The 25909-nt window shown below is 46.8% G+C and overlaps 1 protein-coding gene across 1 annotated transcript; it reads right to left on the bottom strand.

The window, feature by feature from the left end:
* Window positions 1-20567: 20567 nt before the first annotated feature.
* Window positions 20568-24354, bottom strand: LOC127301412 (subtilisin-like protease SBT1.8). The gene is made up of 2 exons (XM_051331642.2): window positions 22577-24354; window positions 20568-21489 (listed from the first exon to the last, which is right to left on the bottom strand). Exons 1-2 carry the CDS (start codon window positions 24237-24239, stop codon window positions 20801-20803), a joined length of 2352 nt encoding a protein of 783 aa, XP_051187602.1. The 5' UTR covers window positions 24240-24354; the 3' UTR covers window positions 20568-20800.
* Between the last annotated feature and the right edge of the window lie 1555 nt (window positions 24355-25909).

Here is a 25909-nt window from a genome sequence, read left to right as displayed (position 1 = left end):
GTGTTCATCATCCAACAAAAGTGTAGAGTATGCATTTATCTATTCTGTTATGTGATCAATGTTGAGAGTGTCCACTAGTGAAAGTGTAATCCCTAGGCCTTGTTCCTAAATACTGCTGCGTTACTACTGCTTGTTTACTGTTTTACTGCGTTACTACTGCTGCAATACTACCACCATCAACTACACGCCAAAGAAGCTATTTTCTGGCACCGTTGCTACTGCTCATATATATTCATACCACCTGTATTTCACTATCTCTTCGCCGAACTAGTGCACCTATTAGGTGTGTTGGGGACACAAGAGACTTCTTGCTTTGTGGTTGCAGGGTTGCATGAGAGGGATATCTTTGACCTCTTCCTCCCTGAGTTCGATAAACCTTGGGTGATCCACTTAAGGGAAAACTTGCTGCTGTTCTACAAACCTCTGCTCTTGGAGGCCCAACACTGTCTACAGGAAAGGAGGGGGAACGTAGACATCAAGCACTTTTCTGGCGCCGTTGCCGGGGAGGAAAGGTAAAAGGCACTCATACTCCGGTTCCAGGTAAAGTACTTTTCTGGCGCCATTGTGTTTGTGCTCGAAGCTATTTCCTTTAGATCCTGCAATTGCATCTTTTTGTTTCTTGTTTACACTAGTAAGGCATAATGGACAACATCTGTGAGCTTTTTATTCTATTTCCTGAGTCAAGACATGAATGGTTTAATGCGAAAATTAAAAAACCCATGGAATCTTATTTGCATGCTAGTAGCAATGATATTAGTATGAACGCTTTGAACACCATTGTTGCTAATGATATGGAAAATTCTAAGCTTGGGGAAGCTGGCTTTGATGAGCATGATATTTTTAGTCCCCCAAGCATTGAGGAGAAAATTTTCTTTGATGATACTTTGCCTCCTATTTATGATGATTATAATGATAGTGGTCTTTTGGTGCCACCTACTATGGAGAGTAAATTTTGTTGTGATTATACTATGCCTCCTACACTTGATGAGAATAATAATGATAGCTACTTTGTTGAATTTGCTCCCACTACAACTAATAAAATTGATTATGCCTATGTGGAGAGTAATAATTTTATGCATGAGACTCATGATAAGAATGCTTTATGTGATAGTTATATTGTTGAGTTTGCTAATGTTGCTACTGAAAGTTATTATGAGAGAGGAAAATATGGTTGTAGAAATTTTCATGTTACTAAAACACCTCTCTATGTGCTGAAATTTTTGAAGCTACACTTGTTTTATCTTCCTATGCTTGTTACTTTGCTCTTCATGAACTTGTTTATTTACAAGATTCCTTTGCATAGGAAGCATGTTAGACTTAAATGTGTTTTGAATTTGCCTCTTGATGCTCTCTTTTGCTTCAAATACTATTTCTTATGAGTGCATCATTAAAACTGCTGAGCCCATCTTAATGGCTATAAAGAAAGAACTTCTTGGGAGATAACCCATGTGTTATTTTGCTACAGTACTTTGTTTTATATTTGTGTCTTGGAAGTTGTTTACTACTGTAGCAACCTCTCCTTATCTTAGTTTTGTGTTTTGTTGTGCCAAGTAAAGTCTTTGATAGTAAAGTAAGTACTAGATTTGGATTACTGCGCAGTTCCAGATTTCTTTGCTGTCACGAATCTGGGTCCACCTCCCTGTAGGTAGCTCAGAAAATTAATCCAATTTACGTGCATGATCCTCAGATATGTACGCAACTTTCATTCAATTTGAGCATTTTCATTTGAGCAAGTCTGGTGCCATTTTAAAATTCGTCAATACGAACTGTTCTGTTTTGACAGATTCTGCCTTTTATTTCGCATTGCCTCTTTTGCTATGTTGGATGAATTTCTTTGATCCACTAATGTCCAGTAGCATTATGCAATGTCCAGAAGTGTTAAGAATGATTGTGTCACCTCTGAACATGTGAGTTTTTGATTATGCACTAACCCTCTAATGAGTTTGTTTCGAGTTTGGTGTGAAGGAAGTTTTCAAGGGTCAAGAGAGGAGGATGATATACCATGATCAAGGAGAGTGAAAGCTCTAAGCTTGGGGATGCCCCGGTGGTTCACCCCTGCATATATTAAGAAGACTCAAGCGTCTAAGCTTGGGGATGCCCAAGGCATCCCCTTCTTCATCGACAATATTATCAGGTTCCTCCCCTGAAACTATATTTTTATTCCATCACATCTTATGTGCTTTTTCTTGGAGCGTCGGTTTGTTTTTGTTTTTTGTTTTGATTGAATAAAATGGATCCTAGCATTCACTTTATGGGAGAGAGACACGCTCCGCTATAGCATATGGACAAGTATGTCCTTGGTTTCTACTCATAGTATTCATGGCGAAGTTTCTTCTTCGTTAAATTGTTATATGGTTAGAATTAGAAAATGATACATGTAGTAATTGCTAAAATGTCTTGGGTAATGTGATACTTGGCAATTGTTGTGCTCATGTTTAAGCTCTTGCATCATATACCTTACACCTATTAGTGAAGAAATACATAGAGCTTGTTAAAATTTGGTTTGCATGAGTGGTTTCTCTAGAGTCTAGATATTTTCTAGTAAGATGTTTGAACAACAAGGAAGACGATGTATAGTTTTATAATGCTTGTAATATGTCTTCTATGTGAGTTTTGCTGTACTAGTTCATGCTTGTGTTTGCTTCAAACAACCTTGCTAGCCTAAACCTTGTATCGAGAGGGAATACTTCTCATGCATCCAAATCCTTGAGCCAAACAACACTATGCCATTTGTGTCCACCATACCTACCTACTACATGGTATTTTCCGCCATTCCAAAGTAAATTGCTTGAGTGCTACCTTTAAAATTCCATCATTCACCTTTGCAATATATAGCTCATGGGACAAATAGCTTAAAAACTATTGTGGTATTGAATATGTAATTATGCACTTTATCTCTTATTAAGTTGCTTGTTGTGCGATAACCATGTTCACTGGGGACGCCATCAACTATTCATTGTTGAATTTCATGTGAGTTGCTATGCATGTCCGTCTTGTCTGAAGTAAGAGAGATCTACCACCCTATGGTTAAGCATGCATATTGTTAGAGAAGAACATTGGGCCGCTAACTAAAGCCATGATCCATGGTGGAAGTTTCAGTTTTGGACATATATCCTCAATCTCATATGAGAAAATTATTAATTGTTGTTACATGCTTATGCAAAAAAGAGGAGTCCATTATCTGTTGTCTATGTTGTCCCGGTATGGATGTCTAAGTTGAGAATAATCAATAGCGAGAAATCCAATGCGAGCTTTCTCCTTAGACCTTTGTACAAAGTGCATAGAGGTACCCCTTTGTGACACTTGGTTAAAACATGTGCATTGTGATGATCCGGTAGTCCAAGCTAATTAGGACAAGGTGCGGGCACTATTAGTATACTATGCATGAGGCTTGCAACTTGTAAGATATAATTTACATGATACATATGCTTTATTACTACCGTTGACAAAATTGTTTCATGTTTTCAAAATAAAAGCTCTAGCACAAATATAGCAATCGATGCTTTCCTCTTTGAAGGACCATTCTTTTACTTTTATTGTTGAGTCAGTTCACCTATCTTTCTCCACCTCAAGAAGCAAACATTTGTGTGAACTGTGCATTGATTCTTATATACTTGCTTATTGCATTTGTTATATTGCTTTGCATTGACAACTATCCATGAGATATACATGTTACAAGTTGAAAGCAACCGCTGAAACTTAATCTTCCATTGTGTTGCTTCAATGTCTCTACTATGAATTTATTGCTTTATGAGTAACTCTTATGCAAGACTTATTGATGCTTGTCTCGAAAGTACTATTCATGAAAAGTCTTTGCTATATGATTCACTTGTTTACTCATTGCATTTACATTGTTTTGAATCGCTGCATTCATCTCATATGCTTTACAATGGTATGATTAAGATTATGTTGATGGCATGTCACTCCAGAAATTATCTTTGTTATCGTTTTACCTGCTCGGGACGAGCAGAACTAAGCTTGGGGATGCTGATACGTCTCCGACGTATCGATAATTTCTTGTGTTCCATGCCACATTATTGATGTTATCTACATATTTTATGCACACTTTATGTCATATTCGTGCATTTTCTGGAACTAACCTATTAACAAGATGCCGAAGTGCCGTTCTGTTTCTGCTGTTTTTGGTTTCAGAAATCCTAGTAACGAAATATTCTCGGAATCGGACGAAATCAACGCCCAGGTTCCTATTTTCACCGGAAGCATCCAGAACACACGAGAAGGACCAGAGGGGGGGCACTGGGCCCCCAGACCATAGGCTGGCGCGGCCAGAGGGGGGCCGCGCCGCCCTATAGTTTGGCCCCCCTGTCAGCCCTCCTGCGCCGCCTCTTCGCCTATATAAAGCCCCTGGATCGAAAACCCTGATGCGTTCGACGAAGACCACAGAAACCTTCCAGAGCCGCCGCCATCGCGACGCCAAGATCTGGGGGACAGGAGTCTCTGTTCCGGCACGCTGCCGGAGCGGGGAAGTGCCCCCGGAAGGCTCCTCCATCGACACCGCTGCCATCTCCACCGCCATCTTCATCACCGCTGCTGCTCCCATGAGGAGGGAGTAGTTCTCCATCGAGGCTCGGGGCTGTACCGGTAGCTATGTGGTTAATCTCTCTCCTATGTACCTCAATACAATGATCTCATGAGCTGCCTTACATGATTGAGATTCATATGAGTTTTGTATCACTACTATCTATGTGCTACTCTAGCAAAGTTATTAAAGTAGTTCTATTCCTCCTGCACGTGTGTAAAGGTGACAGTGTGTGCACCGTGTTAGTACTTGGTTTATGCTATGATCATGATCTCTTGTAGATTGCGAAGTTAACTATTGCTATGATAATATTGATGTGATCTATTCCTCCTACATATGCATGAAGGTGACAGTGTGCATGCTATGCTAGTACTTGGTTTAGTCTTTTGATCTATCTTACACTAAAGGTTACTAAAATATGAGCATTATTGTGGAGCTTGTTAACTCCGGCATTGAGGGTTCGTGTAATCCTACGCAATGTGTTCATCATCCAACAAAAGTGTAGAGTATGCATTTATCTATTCTGTTATGTGATCAATGTTGAGAGTGTCCACTAGTGAAAGTGTAATCCCTAGGCCTTGTTCCTAAATACTGCTGCGTTACTACTGCTTGTTTACTGTTTTACTGCGTTACTACTGCTGCAATACTACCACCATCAACTACACGCCAGCAAGCTATTTTCTGGCACCGTTGCTACTGCTCATATATATTCATACCACCTGTATTTCACTATCTCTTCGCCGAACTAGTGCACCTATTAGGTGTGTTGGGGACACAAGAGACTTCTTGCTTTGTGGTTGCAGGGTTGCATGAGAGGGATATCTTTGACCTCTTCCTCCCTGAGTTCGATAAACCTTGGGTGATCCACTTAAGGGAAAACTTGCTGCTGTTCTACAAACCTCTGCTCTTGGAGGCCCAACACTGTCTACAGGAAAGGAGGGGGAACATAGACATCAGTGACGTAGCGCTTGCCATCATGACGAAGCCGATCGCGTGGAGCGGCCTCCTCTGTGTCCTTGCTACAAGAGCAGCTGCCCTCATCTCCATCCTTGCCAGCGTGGTGTCCAAGTCCTACCATGTTGATGCTGAACGAGGATCCTGGCTGGCCACCTTCAGGGTAAGTGCACTCTATCATGTTAATGGCGGGGAAGGGGTGGGTGTCGACCTTCATGGCGTACTGGTTGAAAATCAGACGTCCTTGTTCTATCGCCATTTGGATCTGCTGACGCCACACCCTGCAGTCGTTGGTGGCATGGGAGAGCGAGTTATGCCATTTGCAGTATGGCTTTCCGTTTAGCTCTTGTGCCGTGGGGAATTTGAGACCTTCAGGTATCTTCAACTGCTTTTCCTTGAGTAAGAGGTCGAAGATTTGCTCAGTTTTGGTCACGTCAAAATCAAACCCCCTGGGCGGGCCTGGTGGCTTTACCCACTTGCAGGACACGGGGGTTGCCCCCCGAGTCCATTCAGCCATTGCTACCTCTTGATCTCCCGCAGCAACTTCATCTCCCTCTGCCTCGACCAGGACTACTGCACGCTTGAATTTGTCCTGGTACAAGTCCGGGTGGCGCTGTTCATATGCCGACAGTTTCTGAACCATGTGCGCCAGTGAGGGGTAGTCTGCTTGGGAGGCCATGTCCTTGAGTGGCGCTGCAAGGCCCGCTACTGCCAACTCGACCGCTTCCTTTTCAGTCACACGAACCGAATAACATCGGTTCCTAAGATTCCTGAAGCGCTGGATGTATTCTGTCACGGTTTCTCCATGCTTCTGACGTGTTTGTGCTAGATCGGCAAGGCCAGACTCGGAAACCTCTGAGTGGTACTGCATATGGAATTGTTCTTCCAACTGCTTCCAAGTCCGGATCGAGTCTGGTGGCAACGAGGTGTACCACCCGAAAGCCGATCCCGTGAGGGACTGTGAGAAGAACCTCACGCGTAGTGGATCCGACACTGAGGCCGTTCCTAGCTGTGCCAAATATCGGCTCACGTGCTCGATGGAGCTGGAACCATCTGATCCACTGAATTTGGAGAAATCAGGGAGCCGATATTTAGGTGGTAGCGGGATCAACTCGTACTCGTCGGGGTACGGCTTGGAATAGCCGATTGCCCTCCTTTTCGGCACCATGCCGAACTGGTCTCTCAGTATGGTACTGATCTGATCCGCTGTGCTGGCTGTAGGAGTTGAACTCTGAAGATTCGCCGGGGTGGCGTACTTAGCCAGCCATGCTTGCTTTTCCAGCTCTGAGCCAACTGCAGGAGTTGAGCTCTGGAGGTTCGTCGGGGTGGCGTACTTAGTTAGCCACGTCTGCTTCTCAAGATCTGTCGCTGACGCTCCTCCTATTTTCCCAGGAGTCCCTGATGTTGTGGCCTGGTTCGTGAGCGCCCAGTTACCGCAATCTGGCACATACGTGCACATGTACCCGTGAGGGATCTCCTTAGGCGCCTCATGCAAGAACTGGCAGTCACTAGGGTCACCACCGATCTTGTAGACGACGAATGCCGGTGAGTTCGGCACTTCTGGTGCTGCCAATGCAAATGGCAGCGGTGGACGGGACTGGAGTGGCAACTCTCCTTGATGTGTCCCGAGAGCTGGTCCTGACGGCGAGTACTGGTGCCTCATGATCTCCTGGATCACCCGAAGAGCGACACGCTCCAAAGCGTTCACCAGGTTCTCAGAGTGGCGGTGCAGCGAGTGAGCCACCAAGTAGTTGATCTCCTGCCGCAGGGACCTGGTGCATTCTTCTGACGGGGCAGAGAGGTTTATCCCATCGAGCGCACCGTCAGGCGAGAACCCCTTCCACCTGATGCCATGTGAACGGGTTCTGTGAAAAGAGCCGATGAGGTCGGCTTCGAGGATTGCTTTGACCTCGTCATACTTCTTCTTGAGCTCGTCGGTCAGATCCTCATACGTGACTGGCGTGCCGTCCGCCATCTCAGATGTAGATGGCGATGTGGTTGATGTAGACGATTGTCCCACCGGGCGTGCCAGAATGTATTGCGGTCAAAACCCACCGGCGGGCAGCGACGGGCAACACAGTAGAGCCGGGAACAACTTAGGGCTGCGGCTGGCCCTGGTCCCTCCGACCGACGGCCCGCAAAGCTTCTGGTACACACGTCCGATGCTGGTGCAGGGGCGTGCCACCTGACCTATACCTGGTCAGGAAGGTGATGGAGATGCCTCGCTTAGTTTCCTGCATGGCATACACGTAAACATTAAATACGAGCCTCGATCGGCTCTCAGGTTATCCTGTGAATCGGCTCAAAGAGCCGATCCACCCATGATTCGTACGAGGTGCACGAATATATGGTGGTCCTGCTTGATCAAGATAAAGCTAAAGCGATCTACGACGATTTAGGGTTTTCACCGCATAATCGGATCATCCTACTCACGATTGGGCCTCGCGGCCACGCACGGTGATCGTAAGCCGATCCTAGATAGGGCCTAAAAACCAACACGAGGTTGATCCCCGGAACTTCCTGTCTAGGACTAGCAAACGACACCCTACGTGCCGCTGGATCCTCCAACCCTTTGTAAGGCCTAACTATTGCAGATATTAAACTAATCCTTGAAGAACAAGGAGCAACCGTAACGGATCGGATCTACTAGATAATGATCAAGCGGGGTGCCGCCCCTACACCTAAGATAGGTGTAAGGGCGGCTAGATATGCAAGGGTTGCACTACGACAGCATATGATACGAAGAACTATGCTAACCCTAACACATCTATGATAACTACGTTGCTCGCCATCAAAAAGGCTTCAGTACGAGCAACGCATGAACAACATGAAGCTTGTGCTGCCAAGATGCGATCTAGGCAGCATGATGCTTACCGGTAGAAACCCTCGAGACGAAGGAGTTGGCGATGCGCCGAGATTGATTTGTGGTTGAACGTTGGTTGTTGTTTATTCCATAAACCCTAGATACATATTTATAGTCCAAGGGACTTTCTAACGTGGGAATAATCCCCACCGTGTACGAGACAAACTCTAACTAACCGACACGTATCCTAATATGTTACAGATACATGGGCCAACTAGCCCACACTTTGCATATAAAGGCCGATTCACATATTTCTTCCATGTATATCCTTCAAGTCCATCTTGATCGTGGCCCACCTCTGACTCGGTCAAATTCTGGTGATAACAGGATCATACTTTCACTAGTGGACACTCTCAACATTGGTCACATAACAGAATAAATAGATAAATGCTATACCCTACACTCTCTTGTTGGATGATGAACACCACTAATTGTGTAGGATTACACGAACCCTCAATGCCGGAGTTAACAAGCTCCACAATATTCGATATTCATGTTTAAATAACCTTAGAGTGCACGATAGATCAACACAACTAACCAAGTACTAACATAGCATGCACATTGTCACCATCACACTATGAAGGAGGAATAGATCACATCAATACTATCATAGCAATAGTTAACTTCATAATCTACAAGAGATTACAATCATAACCTACGCCAAGTACTACACGATGCACACACTGTCACCATTACACCGTGGAGGAGGAATAGAGTACTTTAATAACATCACTAGAGTAGCACATAGATAAATAGTGATACAAAACTCATATGAATCTCAATCATGTAAGGCAGCTCATGAGATCATTGTATTGAAGTACATAGGAGAGAGATTAACCACATAGCTACCGGTATAGCCCTTAGCCTTGATGGAGAACTACTCCCTCCTCATGGGAGACAACAGCGGTGATGAAGATGGCGGTGGTGTCGATGGAGGAGCCTTCCGGGGGCACTTCCCCGTCCCGGCGGCGTGCCGGAACAGAGACTCCTGTCCCCCAGATCTTGGCTTCGCGATGGCGGCGGCTCTGGAAGGTTTCTCGTACCGTGGCTTTTCCGTATCGAAGATTTAGGTCAGGGACCTTTAAATAGGCGAAGAGGCGGAGTCGGAGGGTCGACGAGGCGGTGACACTAGGGGGCGCTGCCAAGGCCTAGGCCGCGCCACCCTGTCATCTGGGGCCCACAGGGCCCTCCTCTGGTGGCTCTCGGGTGTTCTGGAAGCTTCGTGGGATTCTAAGATGTTGGGCGTTGATTTCGTCCAATTCCGAGAATATTTCCTTACTAGGATTTCTGAAACCAAAAACAGCAAAAAACAGGAACTGACACTTTGGCATCTCGTCAATAGGTTAGTTCCGGAAAACGCATAAAATCATCATAAAGTGTGAACAAAACATGTAGGTATTGTCATAAAACAAGCATGGAACATCAGAAATTATAGATACGTTGGAGACGTATCAGCTTCGCAACCCCAAACTTTAAGGAACGACAGCTTAGGTTTCTTATTAAACCATAATTCATACGGTGTCATTTCTAAGGATTTTGATGGTGCTCTATTTAAAGTGAATGCGGCTGTCTCTAATGCATAACTCCAAAATGATAACGGCAAATCAGTAAGAGACATCATAGAACGAACCATATCTAAGAGAGTTCGATTACGGCGTTCGGACACACCGTTTCGTTGTGGTGTTCCCGGCGGTGTCAATTGTGAAAGTATTCCGCATTTCTTTAAATGCATGCCAAACTCATAACTCAGATATTCACCTCCGCGATCAGATCGTAGAAATTTAATCTTCTTGTTACGTTGATTTTCTACTTCACTTTGGAATTCCTTAAACTTCTCGAAAGTTTCGGATTTATGTTTCATGAAATAGATATACCCATATCTACTCAGATCATCTGTGAAGGTTAGAACATAACGATAACCACCGCGCGATGCTACACTCATTGGTCCGCACACATCGGTATGTATGATTTCCAATAAGTCAGTAGCTCGTTCCATCATACCAGAGAATGGAGTCTTAGTCATTTTTCCCATTAGACATGCTTCGCATCTATCAAGTGACTCAAAGTCAAGTGATTCAAGTAATCCATCGGTATGGAGTTTCTTCATGCGTTTCACTCCAATATGACCAAGACGACAGTGCCACATATAAGTAGAATTATCATTCAATTTAATTCGCTTAGCATCAATGTTATGTATATGCGTATCACTACTATCGAGATCTAACAGAAATAAGCCATTCTTTTCAGGTGCTCGACCATAAAAGATATTATTCATAAAAATAGAACAATCATTATTCTCAGACTTGAATGAATAACCGTCTTGCATTAAACAAGATCCAGATATAATGTTCATGCTCAACGCAGGTACAAAATAACAATTATTTAGGCTTAAAACTAATCCCGAAGGTAGATGTAGAGGAAGTGTGCCGACAGCGATCACATCGACTTTGGATCCGTTTCCAACGCGCATCCTCACTTCATCCTTCAGTAGTCTTCGTTTATTCTTTAGTTCCTGTTTCGAGTTACAAATATGAGCAACCGAACCAGTATCAAATACCCAGGTACTAGTACGAGAACCAGTGAGATAAACATCTATAACATGTATATCAGATATACCTTATTTCTTCTTCTTGACAAGGCCGCTCTTCAGATCAGCCAGATACTTGGAGCAATTACACTTCCAGTGTCCCTTCTCCCTGCAGTAATAGCACTCAGCATCATGCTTAGGGCCGTTCTTAGGTTTCATAGGAGGCGTGGAAGCTTTCTTTCCACCCTTCTTGAATTTTACCTTAGACTTGCCCTGTTTCTTGAAACTGGTGGTCTTGTTGACCATCAACACTTGGTGCTCTTTCTTGATCTCAATCTCAGCAGCTTTTAGCATGCCAAAAAGTTCAGATAACTCTTTGTTCATGTTCTGCATATTGTAGTTCATCACAAAGTTCTTGTAACTTGGTGGCAGTGATTGAAGGACACGATTAATCCCCAGTCTGTTAGGAATCAATATTCCCAAGTCACTGAGTTTCTTCGCATGCCCGGTCATAGCGAGCATGTGCTCACTAACGGAGCTGCCTTCTTCCATCATGCAGCTGAAGAAGTGTTTCGATGCTTCATAGCATTCCACGGCCGCATGAGTTTCAAATATAGCTTTCAGCTCATTGACCAACTCATGAGGATCGTGGTGCTCAAAACGTTTTTGAAGATCGGCTTCCAGACTGCACAGGATGGCACACTGAACTTGAGAGTACCGAGCTTTCCGAGTCGCGTAAACATTCTTTACTTCATCGGTTTCAGTTTCTGCAGGAGGTTCACCTAGCGGTGCATCAAGCATATATTGCAGATTTCCGCCAGAGAGGAAGATCCTCACATGACGGAACCAGTCGGTGAAGTTGCTACCGTTGCTCTTAAGCTTTTCTTTCTCTAGGAACTGGTTAAAATTGATTGGGGACGCCATCTCTACAACATATATTTGCAATAGTTTAGACTAAGTTTATGAAAAATTGAGTTCAAATTTTAATTCAACATAATTAAAAATCTAGGTGAACTCCCACTCAAAACAATATCCCTCGCATTGTTTTAGTGATCACACGAACCAAATCCACCACACCTAAGTCCGATCATCACGAGACAAGATGTAATTTCAATGGCGAACACTCAAAGTGTTCATTGATACGTCTCCGACGTATCGATAATTTCTTATGTTCCATGCCACATTATTGATGATATCTACATGTTTTATGCATACTTTATGTCATTATTATGCGTTTTCCGGAACTAACCTATTGACGAGATGCCGAAGTGCCAGTTCCTGTTTTCTGCTATTTTTGGTTTCAGAAATCCTAGTAAGGAAATATTCTCGGAATCGGACGAAATCAACGCCCAACATCTTAGAATCCCCGGGAGCTTCCAGAACACCCGAGAGCCGCCAGAGGGGGGCCACATGGGTCCCAGATGATAGGGTGGCGTGGCCAGGGCCTGGGCTGCGCCCCCCTATTGTGTCATCGCCTCGTCACCCTTCTGACGCCGCCTCTTCGCCTATTTAAGCCTCCTCGACCTAAATCTTCGATACGAAAAAGCCATGGTGCGAGAAACCATCCAGAACCGCCGCCATCGCGAAGCCAAGATCTGGGGGATAGGAGTCTCTGTTCCGGCACGCCGCCGGGACGGGGAAGTGCCCCCGGAAGGCTTCTCCATCGACACCTCTGCCATCACCACCGCCATCTTCATCACCGCTGCTGTCTCCCATGAGGAGAGAGTAGTTCTCCATCGAGGCTCGGGGCTGTACCGGTAGCTATGTGGTTCATCTCTCTCCTATGTACTTCAATACAATAATCTCATGAGCTGCCTTACATGATTGAGATTCATATGATGAGCTTGTAATCTAGATGTCATTGTGCTAGTCAAGTGAATTTTACTTATGTGATCTCCGGAGACTCCTTGTCCCACGTGTGTAAAGGTGACAGTGTGTGCACCGTATGGGTCTCTTAGGCTATATTTCACAGAATACTTATTCACTGTTATGAATGGCATAGTGAAGTGCTTATTTATATCTCTTTATGATTGCAATGTGTTTTGTATCACAATTTATCTGTGTGCTACTCTAGTGATGTCATTAAAGTAGTTTATTCCTCCTGCACGGTGTAATGGTGACAGTGTGCGCATCGTGTAGTACTTGGCGTAGGCTATGATTGTGATCTCTTGTAGATTATGAAGTTAACTATTGCTATGATAGTATTGATGTGATCTATGCCTCCTTTCGTAGCGTGAAGGTGACAGTGTGCATGCTATGTTAGTACTTGGTTTGGTTATGTTGATCTGTCATGCACTCTAAGGTTATTTAAACATGAACATCGAATATTGTGGAGCTTGTTAACTCCGGCATTGAGGGTTCGTGTAATCCTACACAGTTAGTGGTGTTCATCATCCAACAAGAGGGTGTAGAGTCTAGCATCTATCTATTTATTCTATTATGTGATCAATGTTGAGAGTGTCCACTAGTGAAAGTATGATCCCTAGGCCTTGTTCCTAAATACTGCTATCGCTGCTTGTTTACTGTTCTACTGCATCTGTACTGCCTGCAATATTACCACCATCAACCACACGCCAGTCCTGGGCAAAGCACTTTTCTGGCACCGTTACTACTGCTCATATTTATTCATACCACCTGTATTTCACTATCTCTTCGCCGAACTAGTGCACCTATTAGGTGTGTTGGGGACACAAGAGACTTCTTGCTTTGTGGTTGCAGGGTTGCTTGAGAGGGATATCTTTGACCTCTTCCTCCCTGAGTTCGATAAACCTTGGGTGATCCACTTAAGGGAAACTTGTTGCTGTTCTACAAACCTCTGCTCTTGGAGGCCCAACACTGTCTACAAGAATAGAAGCACCCGTAGACATCATTCATCATATCAATCATATGATTCATGCTCTACCTTTTGGTATCACGTGTTCCGAGACCATGTCTATACATGCTAGGCTCGTCAAGGCCACCTTAGTATCCGCATGTGCAAAACTGGATTGCATCCGTTGTATGCACTTGTTGATTCTATCACACCCGATCATCACGAGATGCTTCGAAACGACAAGTCTTGTCAACGGTGCTACTAAGGATGAACACTTTATTATCTTGAAATTTTAGTGAGGGATCATCTTATAATGCTACCGTCGCGATCTAAGCAAAATAAGATGCATAAAAGGATTAACATCACATGCAGTTCATATGTGATATGATATGGCCCTTTTGTCTTTGCGCCTTTGATCTTCATCTCCAAAGCACGAACATGATCTCCATCATCAATGGGCATGATCTCCATCATCGTCGGCGTAGCGTCAAGGTCAATGGCGCCGTCTTCATGATTGTCCTCCATGTAGCAACTATTACAACTACTTTGAAATACTACTCAACATGGAATTTAAAGACAACCATAAGGCTCCTGCCGGTTGCCACAATACAATAATGATCATTTCATACATATTCATCATCACATTATGGCCATATCACATCACCAAACCCTGCAAAAACAAGTTAGACATCTCTAATTTGGTTTGCATATTTTACGTGGTTTAGGGTTTTCGAGAGAGATCTAATCTACCTACGAACATGAACCACAATGGTGATACTAATGTTGTCAATAGAAGAGTAAATTGAATCTTCACTATAGTAGGAGAGACAGACACCCGCAAAGCCTCTTATGCAATACAAGTTGCATGTCGAACGAGGAACAAGTCTCATGAACGCGGTCATGTAAAGTTAGTCCGAGCCGCTTCATCCCACTATGCCACAAAGATGCAAAGTACTCAAACTAAAGACAACAAGAGCATCAACGCCCACAAAACCATTGTGTTCTACTCGTGCAACCATCTATGCATAGACACGGCTCTGATACCACTGTAGGGATTCGTTGCATAGAAAACAAAAAATTTCCTACCGCGAGAACGCAATCCAAGCCAAGATGCAATCTAGAAGACGGGAGCAACGAGGAGATGATCGAGACTCACCCTTGAAGATTTCCAAAGCCTACAAGATGAGGCTCTTGTTGATGCGGTAGACGATCACTTGCCGCTTGCAAAAGCGCGTAGAAGATCTTGATCACGGTGCCACGATCGGGCAGCACCTCCGTACTCGGTCACACGTTCGGTGTTGATGAAGACGACGTCCTTCTCCCCGTTCCAGCGGGCAGCGGAAGTAGTAGCTCCTCCTTGAATCCGGCAGCACGACGGCGTGGTGGCGGTGGTGGTGGAGAACTCCGGCGGAGCTTCGCTAAGCATGCGGGAGAGGTGGAGGAGAGAGGGGCGGCTAGGGTTTGGGAGAGGGGGGCGCCGGCCACTATAGGGTGCTGCCACCTTGTGGTCTTGGGTTGGCCGGCCCCCTCCCCTATGCCCCTCATTATATAGGTGGATCCCCAAGTGTTGGACTACAAGTCTTCGAATAAGACCCCAACACAAGAACCTTCCATGTAGTAGGGAAACCTACCCAAGGTGGGACTCCCACTTGAGGTGGGATTCCCCCCTTCCATGTGGGGGGGTGGCCGGCCCCCTTAGGTGGAGTCCACCTTGGACTCCCCCACTAGGGTTTGGCCGGCCATGGGGAGGTGGAGTCCCTCCGGGACTCCTCCTTCCTTAGTGATTCCTTTCGGACTTTTCTAGAACCTTCTAGAACCTTCCGTAAAATAACCGGATCATTTTCAAACTTATAAAATGACTTCCTATATATGAATCTTATTCTCCGGACCATTCCGGAACTCCTCGTGATGTCCGGGATCCCATCCGAGACTTCGAACAATACTTCGAACTCCATTCCATATTCAAGTTCTACCATTTCAACATCAAACCTTAAGTGTGTCACCCTACGGTTCGCGAACTATGTGGACATGGTTGAGTACTCTCTCCGACCAATAACCAATAGCGGGATCTGGAGATCCATAATGGCTCCCACATATTCAACGATGACTTTAGTGATCGAAGGAACCATTCACATACGATACCAATTCCCTTTGTCACGCGATATTTTACTTGTCCGAGGTTTGATCATCGGTATCACTCTATACCTTGTTCAACCTCGTCTCCTGACAAGCACTCTTTACTCGTACCGTGGTATGTGGTCTCTTATGAACTTGTTCATATGCTTGCAAGACATTAGACGACATTCCACCGAGAGAGCCCAGAGTATATGTATTCGTCATCGGGATGGACAAATCCCACTGTTGATCCATATGCCTCAACTCATACTTTCCGGATACTTAATCCCACCTTTATAACCACCCATTTACGCAGTGGCGTTTGATGTAATCAAAGTACCTTTCCGGTATAAGTGATTTACATGATCTCATGGTCATAAGGACTAGGTAACTATGTATCGAAAGCTTATAGCAAATAACTTAATGGCGTGATCTTATGCTACGCTTAATTGGGTGTGTCCATTACATCATTCATACAATGATATAACCTTGTTATTAATAACATCCAATGTTCATGATTATGAAACTAACCATCCATTAATCAACAAGCTAGTTAAGAGGCATACTAGGGACTCTTTGTTGTTTACATATCACACATGTATCAATGTTTCGGCTAATACAATTATAGCATGGTATATAAACATTTATCATAAACATAAAGATATATAATAACCACTTTTATTATTGCCTCTTGGGCATATCTCCAACAGTCGTCCCCGCCCTGGAGGAGGTAACCTCCCATCCGCCGTACTACGCACATCCATGGAGTTCCTCGAGCAAGTGGCGGCGGCCTCGACCCCCACGGCTGAGACATCCCACACGGCGAGGCCGTCGAAGCAGGTGATGGTGTCGGGCACTCCAGCAGCTCGTCGACGGAGCATCCATGGAGTTCCCAGAGCAAGTGGCGGCGGCCTCGACCCCCACTGCTGAGGAATCCCACACGGCGAGGCCGTCGAAGCAGGTGATGGCATCGGGCACTCCAGCACCTCGTCGACGGAGCATCCATGGAGTTCCCCGAGCAAGTGGCGGTGGCCTCGACCCCCACGGATGAAGAATCCCACACGGCGAGGCCGTCGAAGCAGGTGATGGCGTCGGGCACTCCAGCAGCTCGTCGACGGAGGGGGGGTGAAGCAAAAAGCGGCGGCATGGATGGTTGAGTGGGCGGCGGCCGTGGCCGGGCTATGGCGCTGGAGTGCTACTACGTTTTGTGGATGAGGGAAGAGGATAAGAAGCTAGCTGCTTTATTTAGAACCACACGTCCGTTCCCACCTCATCACAAACAAACAAACAAACAGCAAAAGACACAACGTTAGACACGTGTAGATCGCTGAATGCGTGTGTAGCTACCCATCTGTACACTGAGCTTCATTCGAAATAATTAATAGCGGGACCTGGAGATCCATAATAGCTTCCACACATTCAACGATGACTTCGTGATCGAAAGAACCATTAATATACGATACACATTCCCTTTGTCTCGCAATATTTTACTTATCCGAAGTTTGATCGTCAGTATTTCTATACCTAGTTCAACCTTGTTACCGTTAAGTACTCTTTACTCGTATCGTGATATGGCATCCCTTGTGAGCCATTCACATGCTTGTAAGATAGTTGGATGAGGTTCCACTGAGAGGGTCCAGAGTATATCTATCCGCCATTTGGATGGACAAATCCCACTCTTGATCCACGTGCTTCAACCCTATACTTTCCGAACACTTAATACCACCTTTATAACAACCCATTTACGAAGTAGTGTTTGGTGTCATCAAAGCATCCATCCGATGTAGGTGATTAACATGATCTCATGATCGAAGGATTATGTTACTATGTATCTTAAAGCTTGAAGCAAAACGAGCTTAATGACTTGATCATATGTTACGCTTACTATGTGTGTATGTCCATCACATCATTCACCTAATGTTATGATCTTGTTATTAATAACATGCTCATGATTAGGAAACCATGATCATCTATTAATCAACAAGCTAGTTTAACAAGAGACTTACTAGTGAAAACACACAAGTATTAATATTTCCGATTAATACAATTATAGCATGAGATGTAAACATTTATCATGAACACTAAGATATAACAATAAATACTTTTATTATTGCCTCTTGGGCATATCTCCAACAAAAACTAAATTACATTGTCTTCACAAAATTCATCATATTACAAGAATAAATAGTACAAGAATTAAACTAAGAAATAAAAAAGAAAACCTAAACTAAACCTAGTTATTTTTTTCCTTTTCTTTCCTTTTCTTTCCTTTTCTTTTCCTCCCTTCTTCCAAATTCCCGCAAAAACAAAGAGGACAACAAGCAAAATAAGTGGTATAAAAGATCAAAGACTCGATTTATCATGGAATGGGATTGTAGTGGGCGATATATAGATAGAAGAAAATTCTTGGGCTCGACCAAGATGAAGTTAGAACTAAAGAGCTGGGACCCCTGGAATTACATATCTAATTACCATAATATCCTATTTGGATCTTTAGATTCATGAGTGCATTTCTGAAGCATGTTTACATTATATTTTTCGCATCAGTAGTGATAGGTTTTTGTACTATACGGCCCTTGCGCGCACTTTTTGTGCTTGTTTCATAGAATCCCAAATTGGGAGGGTATTGTTGAACATATCATTTGAAGTAGTCATATTAGATATAAATATGACATTTTGAAGTGATAAAGTCATTTAAATGGTTTTCCATGCACCTGGGTGAAGAGGCAAAGCGAGAGAAAACTCCAGAAGGTTTAACGATCATCGGTACGAGCAGGGCCTGCCTATACCGTGTGCCCGTACCATGTGGCACTGTTTCCGCCTCGTCAAATAGTTTCACCGCGTGAAGACGGTTCTGAGATCCGACATTTAGAGACACAAAAACTCACAGAAACCTCACCTCCAAAAGGGATCTGGAAGGGGAATTTGCAAAATGGCATCATCCTCACTAATACACGGATCATTGGAGACCAAGGTATCATCCCATCATCATGAACCGCTGCATCTCCAGCACCAGCCATCACCATTCCCATCTCGTTTACTCACATCTTGTTGTAATTTCAATTGCTATTGTGGATTTTCACTTGTATTCAACCATACATTCGTATTCATTCCATATACCTATGATGATGTTGTTGATTACTTCCATGATTGAGTACTTTACATTGTTCTTGGGAAGATGGAGAAACTCTAGCAATATTATGATATGAAATAAAGATGATGTATAACTTTGGTTCATGATTATCTGTTGGTTCCCTCTATAGATATTATATGTAGTTGAGCATTTAATATTTTCCGTCGATACTAAAGAGGTAATTATCTTTTGACATCTGGTAGTATGTACGGTGTTAAGTGACTTAACGTGCCAGCGTGCTATTCATATGGTTAAAGGGAGAAACGTCTTGTCCCTCCAGGGGTTGGTTTTTTAGGTACATAAAGCACCACGCGAAGGGGGAGGCGAGGCGACAACCGGGCGCCAAAAGGCCCTAGGTGGCACGCCCTATGGCCGGTACTGGGCGCGCCATCTGGTCCCTTTTTGGTCTCGTGGCTCCCCTCTCGTGATCCAAAGCTCTAGGCACTCTATTTTATTGAAAAACTCCCCTCCTATTTTCCCCGATTACATTTTATGCGAAAACTGACAAAAACAAGACTTTGCTAAAAACAACGCTAGATTCATCAATTTTTATCCGAATATGGTGAGATTTTGGAGCAAATCTTTGAGAAAAATGTTTGAAAAAGTAGATACATTTGAGATGTATGAATGGGCGGCATCGACCGTTCTGGATCGTAGAAGCTGTTGATGTGGATGAGATCTCTTGTGGCGGCCAAGACCAACCCGCCGATGTGGGTGGCCAGATTGGGTTTGGCCCTAACATCTCCGAGATCCACCGATTCCACGACACTGGCAGCCCTATCATCGCCACCGAAGTCTCAAGCAGCAGATCCAACCCTTCCGCGGCTTCCCGCATCACCCTCTCGCTTGCCATGCCTCGATGGAAGCCTCTCCGGGTGCTCCTCCATCCTCTGAAACCTCGATTAGCTCCATCTTGCACGTCACCGAGAGAGGAGGAACTAGCGCAAGAGAGGAGAGGAAGTGCGGGAAGATGTGTTTGCCTTCGCATGTACGCTGCTAAAGCCATCCTCGGTGGCGCTTCTCGAGATATTCCTCCCGACGCAACCCTCCAAAGGAGCAATAGTAGTCGGAGAAGACACAAGCGCACTCGTGGCCGCGTCGGAATCCACAATGCGAGCCCAATCGTGGAGAATCGTGGTGATTCCGCCGTGCGCACCTCTCGCGTCGCACAATGGAGACCACACCATCCCCCTCTCGTTCCTGCCACTCGACATTCGAGCTGGTTTTAAGTGGTTTGACTTGATGTTTTGATTAGTTATACATATTTTGTGAATAGATACATCCCAACCTGCGACAAGCTGACAAGAATTATAGGACGAAGGAGTAATAAACAAAGTGGCTTATGGGTGCAGCTAAAGAGGGAGCAGCAACGTTTCCTCACACAAGAAGAGCCTATCCGGACAAAGGGCCGTGATCTAGTGAGGGTGAGCTAACTCCAATAATCTGTTGTCAGTTCGGCGGCTTCCAACCTAGTTCACCTCAGCGAATACTGCAAAATTCGGGACTTGAGAAAATTACCGCTCCCTCTGATTCATATTACTTGACATTAATATAAATGTATCTAAACACATTTTAATTGTAGATACATCTATTTTAGCAGCAAATAATATAGATAGGAGGGAATAGGAAAAATGAAAAGTCGACCCGTTTATTGATGAGACGTTCTTCTTTCCTAAATGTCTGAGCTGTACTCTGTAGACAACAATTAAGCGCCTTATCTTGGCTACATAAGACGAGGTAGAATTCTTCCGGCCTCTGCAACTGCAACACTTCCATCACTCCACCGTCATGACCAGATATACGAATTACTCACTCACTAACTATACTAACTCATGAACCGTGAGCCATGATCAGTGTTACATCCCCCACGTATAGGATATCGGGCTCCGCACCTCGTGCTCCCCGTCCACGCTGCTCCACGCCAGCCACCCGAACGCGGCGTCCATCGGCCCGCCCTGCGCCGTCGACTTGAACGTCACGGTGTACCTGGCCTTGTCCCCGGCCTTCCGGAACACGAGCCTGGCCGGCTTCACGGACACGACGATGCTAGGCGGGCCGGTGACCTTCACGTTGTACACGGACCCGGCGGCGCCGACGTTGGTCAGCTCGCGGTGGTACCTGACGGTGGTGTGCGACTTCCGGAGGCCGAACACGACGGAGAAGGACGGGTAGTTGAGGTCGCCGGGGCTCGACAGCTTCCGCTGGCACGTCGCGTTCGGCGACCCCGTGATGGCCTGGACCTGCCGGGGCGAGGCGCCGCCGACGGTGCACAGGAAGGCGACGTAGTCGTCGATGGACGTGTCGTAGACGAGGCCCGGGGAGAGGGCCTTCACGGGGTCCACGTGGCCGGAGCCGAACGACCACGGCGTGGCCGTGCCGTTGGCGTTGCCGCCGGCTGCCGCGTCGAGGAGGGGTGAGCCGGTGTTGTCGACGGCGTAGGCCGTGGTCATGAGCGCCGACTTGACGGCGCTGGGGCTCCACTCCGGGTGCGCCGCCTTCACGAACGCCGCCAGGCCGCTGATGTGAGGGCACGACATGGATGTTCCTGCATCACCATGCATTAACCGTCAGCTTCTCGTTCAAGCTGGTAAGTTTTCGGTCTTTAATCAAGACAAGAGGTGCATGGATAGATTTGGTCTGAGTAAAATATATTCTTAAACGGAATGGCTAGAAATCAGGCGCCTGATTTTTAGTATGTATCAGTCGAAGCTTTTAGCCTTTGGATTTTGCCTCGCGATTTGTGCAGTGTGAGAACATAGTGAGTTTCCACTAGGTTGAAACTAAGAATTTAATGAGTTTCAGCTAGGTTGAAACTGATAATTAGTACTATTTTTATAAGTTACAACTATATTAAAACTGAGATTTATCACATGACATAGGCGACTGAGACATATTATGTCTCAGTCGCCTGAGACCTAGACTCGCCCATTCTTAAAGCTGCGTGAACTTCAACTTCTTTTCGTTTCAAAAAGACAGTCTTTTACAGCCAAAAGACCTAAAGGCTATAGTATTCCCTACATCCGTTACAAATTAATTAACTTAGATTTGTCTAGATATACATCTATACACTAAAATATGTCTAAATATATGCATTTTTAGAGTTGAGACTATTAATTTGGAACGTAGAGAGTACAATATAAAGACCATGACTGTTTCTGTTCTACTCATACATGTAGCAAAAAATTCAGGGTCCTTCAACACCAGCGTTGTTACATGTGTCTGAATTCTGAACTCCAAAGCAAATAAGCTATAACATACTCATGCATCAAAAAAGCTATCACTAGCTTTTATTGGCCCTCTGATATAGAGTACTCTTGAATCAAAGGTTCAGTATAGGAAAAGAGAGAAACAGTAAGATGGCAATGCAGTTTTAGATATGTAACCAAAGCACTCTGCCATCAAGGTTCAGTACAGGAAGAAAGAGAGAAATAACCAAAGGCGTGCGCTAAAGCCTGCGCCAGTACTACCATCATGGCATCTTGATGCATGCCAACTAAAGCTAGCCAAAAGATGTAAAGTTGAGGTGTTACGGTGCAATTCTTCAAGAAAGGTATCGATCTCGGTGCAATTCGCTAAATAAAGGCAAAATTATCAGTCATGTACAGTACAGAGGAAGCAGAGCGTGCACTCACCTGACAAGATGTTGAACTCCGGCCGCCGCTCGTCGATGGTCAGCCCGGTCGGCCCGACGGAGCCCGTCCACCCGGCCAAGATATTCACCCCCGGCCCGATCACGTCCGGCTTGAGCAGCTGCGGCACCTGCCTGTTGGGCCCGCGGGAGCTAAACGCCGCCACCACCGGCGCCGGCTGCACGTCCACCGCGGTGCCCGCGAAGCTCAACACCACCTCCGCGTCTGCGTCGGACTCCACGTAACTCCGTATAGCTTCGCCGCTGGTGGCGCCGACGGCGACGGCCGGGAGCAAGTGGCTATCCGCGACGATCTCCTCGCCGCTTTGCGCGGTGTTGGCGAGCACCATCCCGACGCCGCCCGCCTGCTTCACCACTTGCCCCTTCTCCACCCGCGAGTTCCCGCCCCGGTCGCACAGCACCACCTTGCCCTTCACCGCCGCCGCGTCCAGCGTGCCCGCCATGCACAGCTTGCTCGCGTTGCTGCCCGCGCGGACGCCTTTGTTGTACACGAGAGGGAACCTGTCATCTCCGAGCCCGTCGCCGGAGTAGAGCGACATGCCCGCGTGGGTCTCGCCGTTGCCGAGCTTCGCGTACGCCGGGAAGTTCCGGTCCAGCGTGCCCGCCCCGACGGTGATGATCCACGGCGCCGTGTTCACCAGCGAGGACGGCGACGGCCCGCTGTTCCCGGCCGAGCACGCGACGACGATGCCGCGGCGGGTGGCCGCGAGCGCACCGACGGCGATGGGGTCGCGCGAGAGCGGGTACGACCCGCCGCCGAGCGACAGGGAGAGCACGTCCACGCCGTCGTCGATGGCCTGCTCCATGCCGGCCAGGATGTCGGAGCTGAAGCAGCCCTGCCGCCAGCACACCTTGTACGCGGCGACGCGCGCCCCGGGGGCCATGCCCCGCGCCGTGCCGTGCGCGTACCCGAGGAGGCTCGCATCGGCGACGACGGCCCCCGCCGCCGTGGACGCCGTGTGGGTACCGTGCCCGTCGTGGTCTCTCGGCGAGGAGAGCTCGGTGCTGACGTGGGAACCGTTCCCGCCGCCGGCCCCGAACCCGCGGAAGAAACCGCACGCGCCAATGAGCTTACGGTTGCACATGGAGGAGGGGAAGTCGGTGGCGTTGGTCTCGCAGGTCCCGCGCCAGCGCGCCGGCACGGGGCCCATGCCGGCGTCACCAAAGCTGGGGCTCTCGGGCCAGACGCCGGTGTCGAGCACCCCGACGATGACGTCGGAGCTTCCGGCGTCTCCCTGAGCAGGGGATGGAGCGGTGTACGGTGGGAGGTGGAGGAAGAGAGGAGAACGCGTGGTGTGGAGCGGGTGCAGGACGTCCTCGTGGACGGACGCGACGGCGGGGTGGCCGCGGAGCTCCGCGACGTGGGACGGGAGGAGGCGGGCGGCGAAGGCGGAGGGCGCGGCCGTGGTGTAGGAGTAGAGGAGGTGGCGCGACGGGTCGAGGGAGAGCGAGTCGAGGTGGGCGTGGTGCCAGTTGAGGTGAGTGGCGTAGGGAGACGGCTTGAGTGAGGGGTTCAGGTACACAATGTAGGTCGCCGCACCTTCATCGGCGGCGCCGGCGGCGGCGAGCGCCGGCCAGGACGAGGCGATGACGGAGAAGAGGAGAACGGGCACGAGCAGGAGGAGCGGTTGCTGCATGGGAAGCATGGCTCGTTCGTTCAGACCTCGGAGCGTACGTGGGGGGGTAGTGGAGTGGTGCGTGTGGCAACCGGTCGAGGCCCTCGATTCAAATAAAGAACCAGGTGGCCGCGTACGTACTGCCTTCCCGTTAATGGGAAATCTTCCCTCTCTATTGTCCTAAGGCTGGTGCCAATGCACCACACTACTATAGCCTGCCATTTCAGCTTTTTTCCTTACTCTCACCCCACTTTTACCCCACGATGCCAGTGCACAGGCTATAGTGTCAGCTCTCACTTCTCTCTCTTCTACATCACCATTTCTTTTTTAGATTAAGTTAATTCACTCGAAAATTATTTTATTCAACTAAAAATGTTACCGATTACATAATAATTAATAAAATTGCATAATAAATTTTAAAAATTACATAATAAATAAAAATTATACTCCTCTTCCTCTTCCTCTTCCTCTTCTTCCTGCTGCTCCTCCTCGTCCTCATCATCTTCCAGACCAAGCTCTTTTTCCACCATCTTGATGGCCTTCGCATGTTTGCGCTTTTCTGCTTCGTTCATGTCGTCGGTTGATCGGTCTTTCATTTTGTACCATTGCTTGAATAGCTTAGCCTTCACTAAACCCTTCATCATGTTCCTCATCGCGAAGGATTTACTTCCTACCTCACTGCTTGATGAGGATTCCTTCCCCTTCCTCCTACCCGTACTTGCCGCGGCCTTGGCCCTATCGCGGCCCGTTGGACGCTCCTCCTCCGTCGTCGCCTCGCTAGAGCTGTACTCACCAGAAACTCACAGACGGCTTCTCTTGGATGTGGAATCGGTTACACTAACAGGACCATGTTGTCCTTTCCACTTCGCTTCATTGCGAACAGCTTCCCACCAGTGGTGTCGTCTGAACGGCTGAGTCACTCTTTTGTCATTGGCGTACCTCTCCATTGTCGCCCTCATGACCATTCTGTCGTCTGCTCCACTCTGACGTAACAATTCTTCTTGGATGTAGTATGCATTGAACAGGGACACCTCCTTGTTGTAGGAGTTCCAATGATCCTTCAGTTGCTTGGAGGTCCGATGACGGGCAGGCTCGGAGGTAGAGTTGAAGGTTTCAGCTATCTGACCCCAAAAACTAGTGCCGGTCTTGCAATTACCGGCGACAGAGTCCTTGGAGTTAAAAATCCAAGCATGAACCTACCCCGAAATATATATTGTAAGTGAAAAATCCAAGCAAGAACCAACCCCGAAATAAATATGTGATGGGTAAGTAAAGTACCAGTTTTTCCTCTTCCGCAGGTGTCCAGTCAAGCCTCTTTGCACGCGGTGCTACGATTGTTTCCGCGGCATTGGATTCGGAGCTTGGAGCACTAGCTTCAGGAGGTGGTGGAGGGTACGGACCATATGGCGCGTATGGATACGGAGGTGGAGGGTATGAATCGTACGAAGGTGGTGGGTAAGGAGGTACAGTGCCACTCCCGCTACCCGTAGGTGGAGCATGTGGAGGTGGTTGGGGGTATGGATACGGAGGCCGAGGGTATGAACCATATGGCGCCGGAGGTGGAGCGTATGGCCCATATGGCCCCGGAGCTGCTGTGCCGGATGAGTATAAAACTTGAGGAAGCGGCGAAGAACCGACATTGGTGTGACGATGTGTCGGAGAGACATCATCTAGCTGTATTTGTGACCCGTCGGCACCCA

The sequence above is a fragment of the Lolium perenne genome, chromosome 5 (assembly GCF_019359855.2).
Source record: "Lolium perenne isolate Kyuss_39 chromosome 5, Kyuss_2.0, whole genome shotgun sequence".
In the NCBI taxonomy this organism is placed as follows: domain Eukaryota; kingdom Viridiplantae; phylum Streptophyta; class Magnoliopsida; order Poales; family Poaceae; genus Lolium; species Lolium perenne.
The sequence above is the reverse complement of the archived record's forward strand: the minus strand, read 5'-3'. Positions and strand labels throughout refer to the sequence as shown.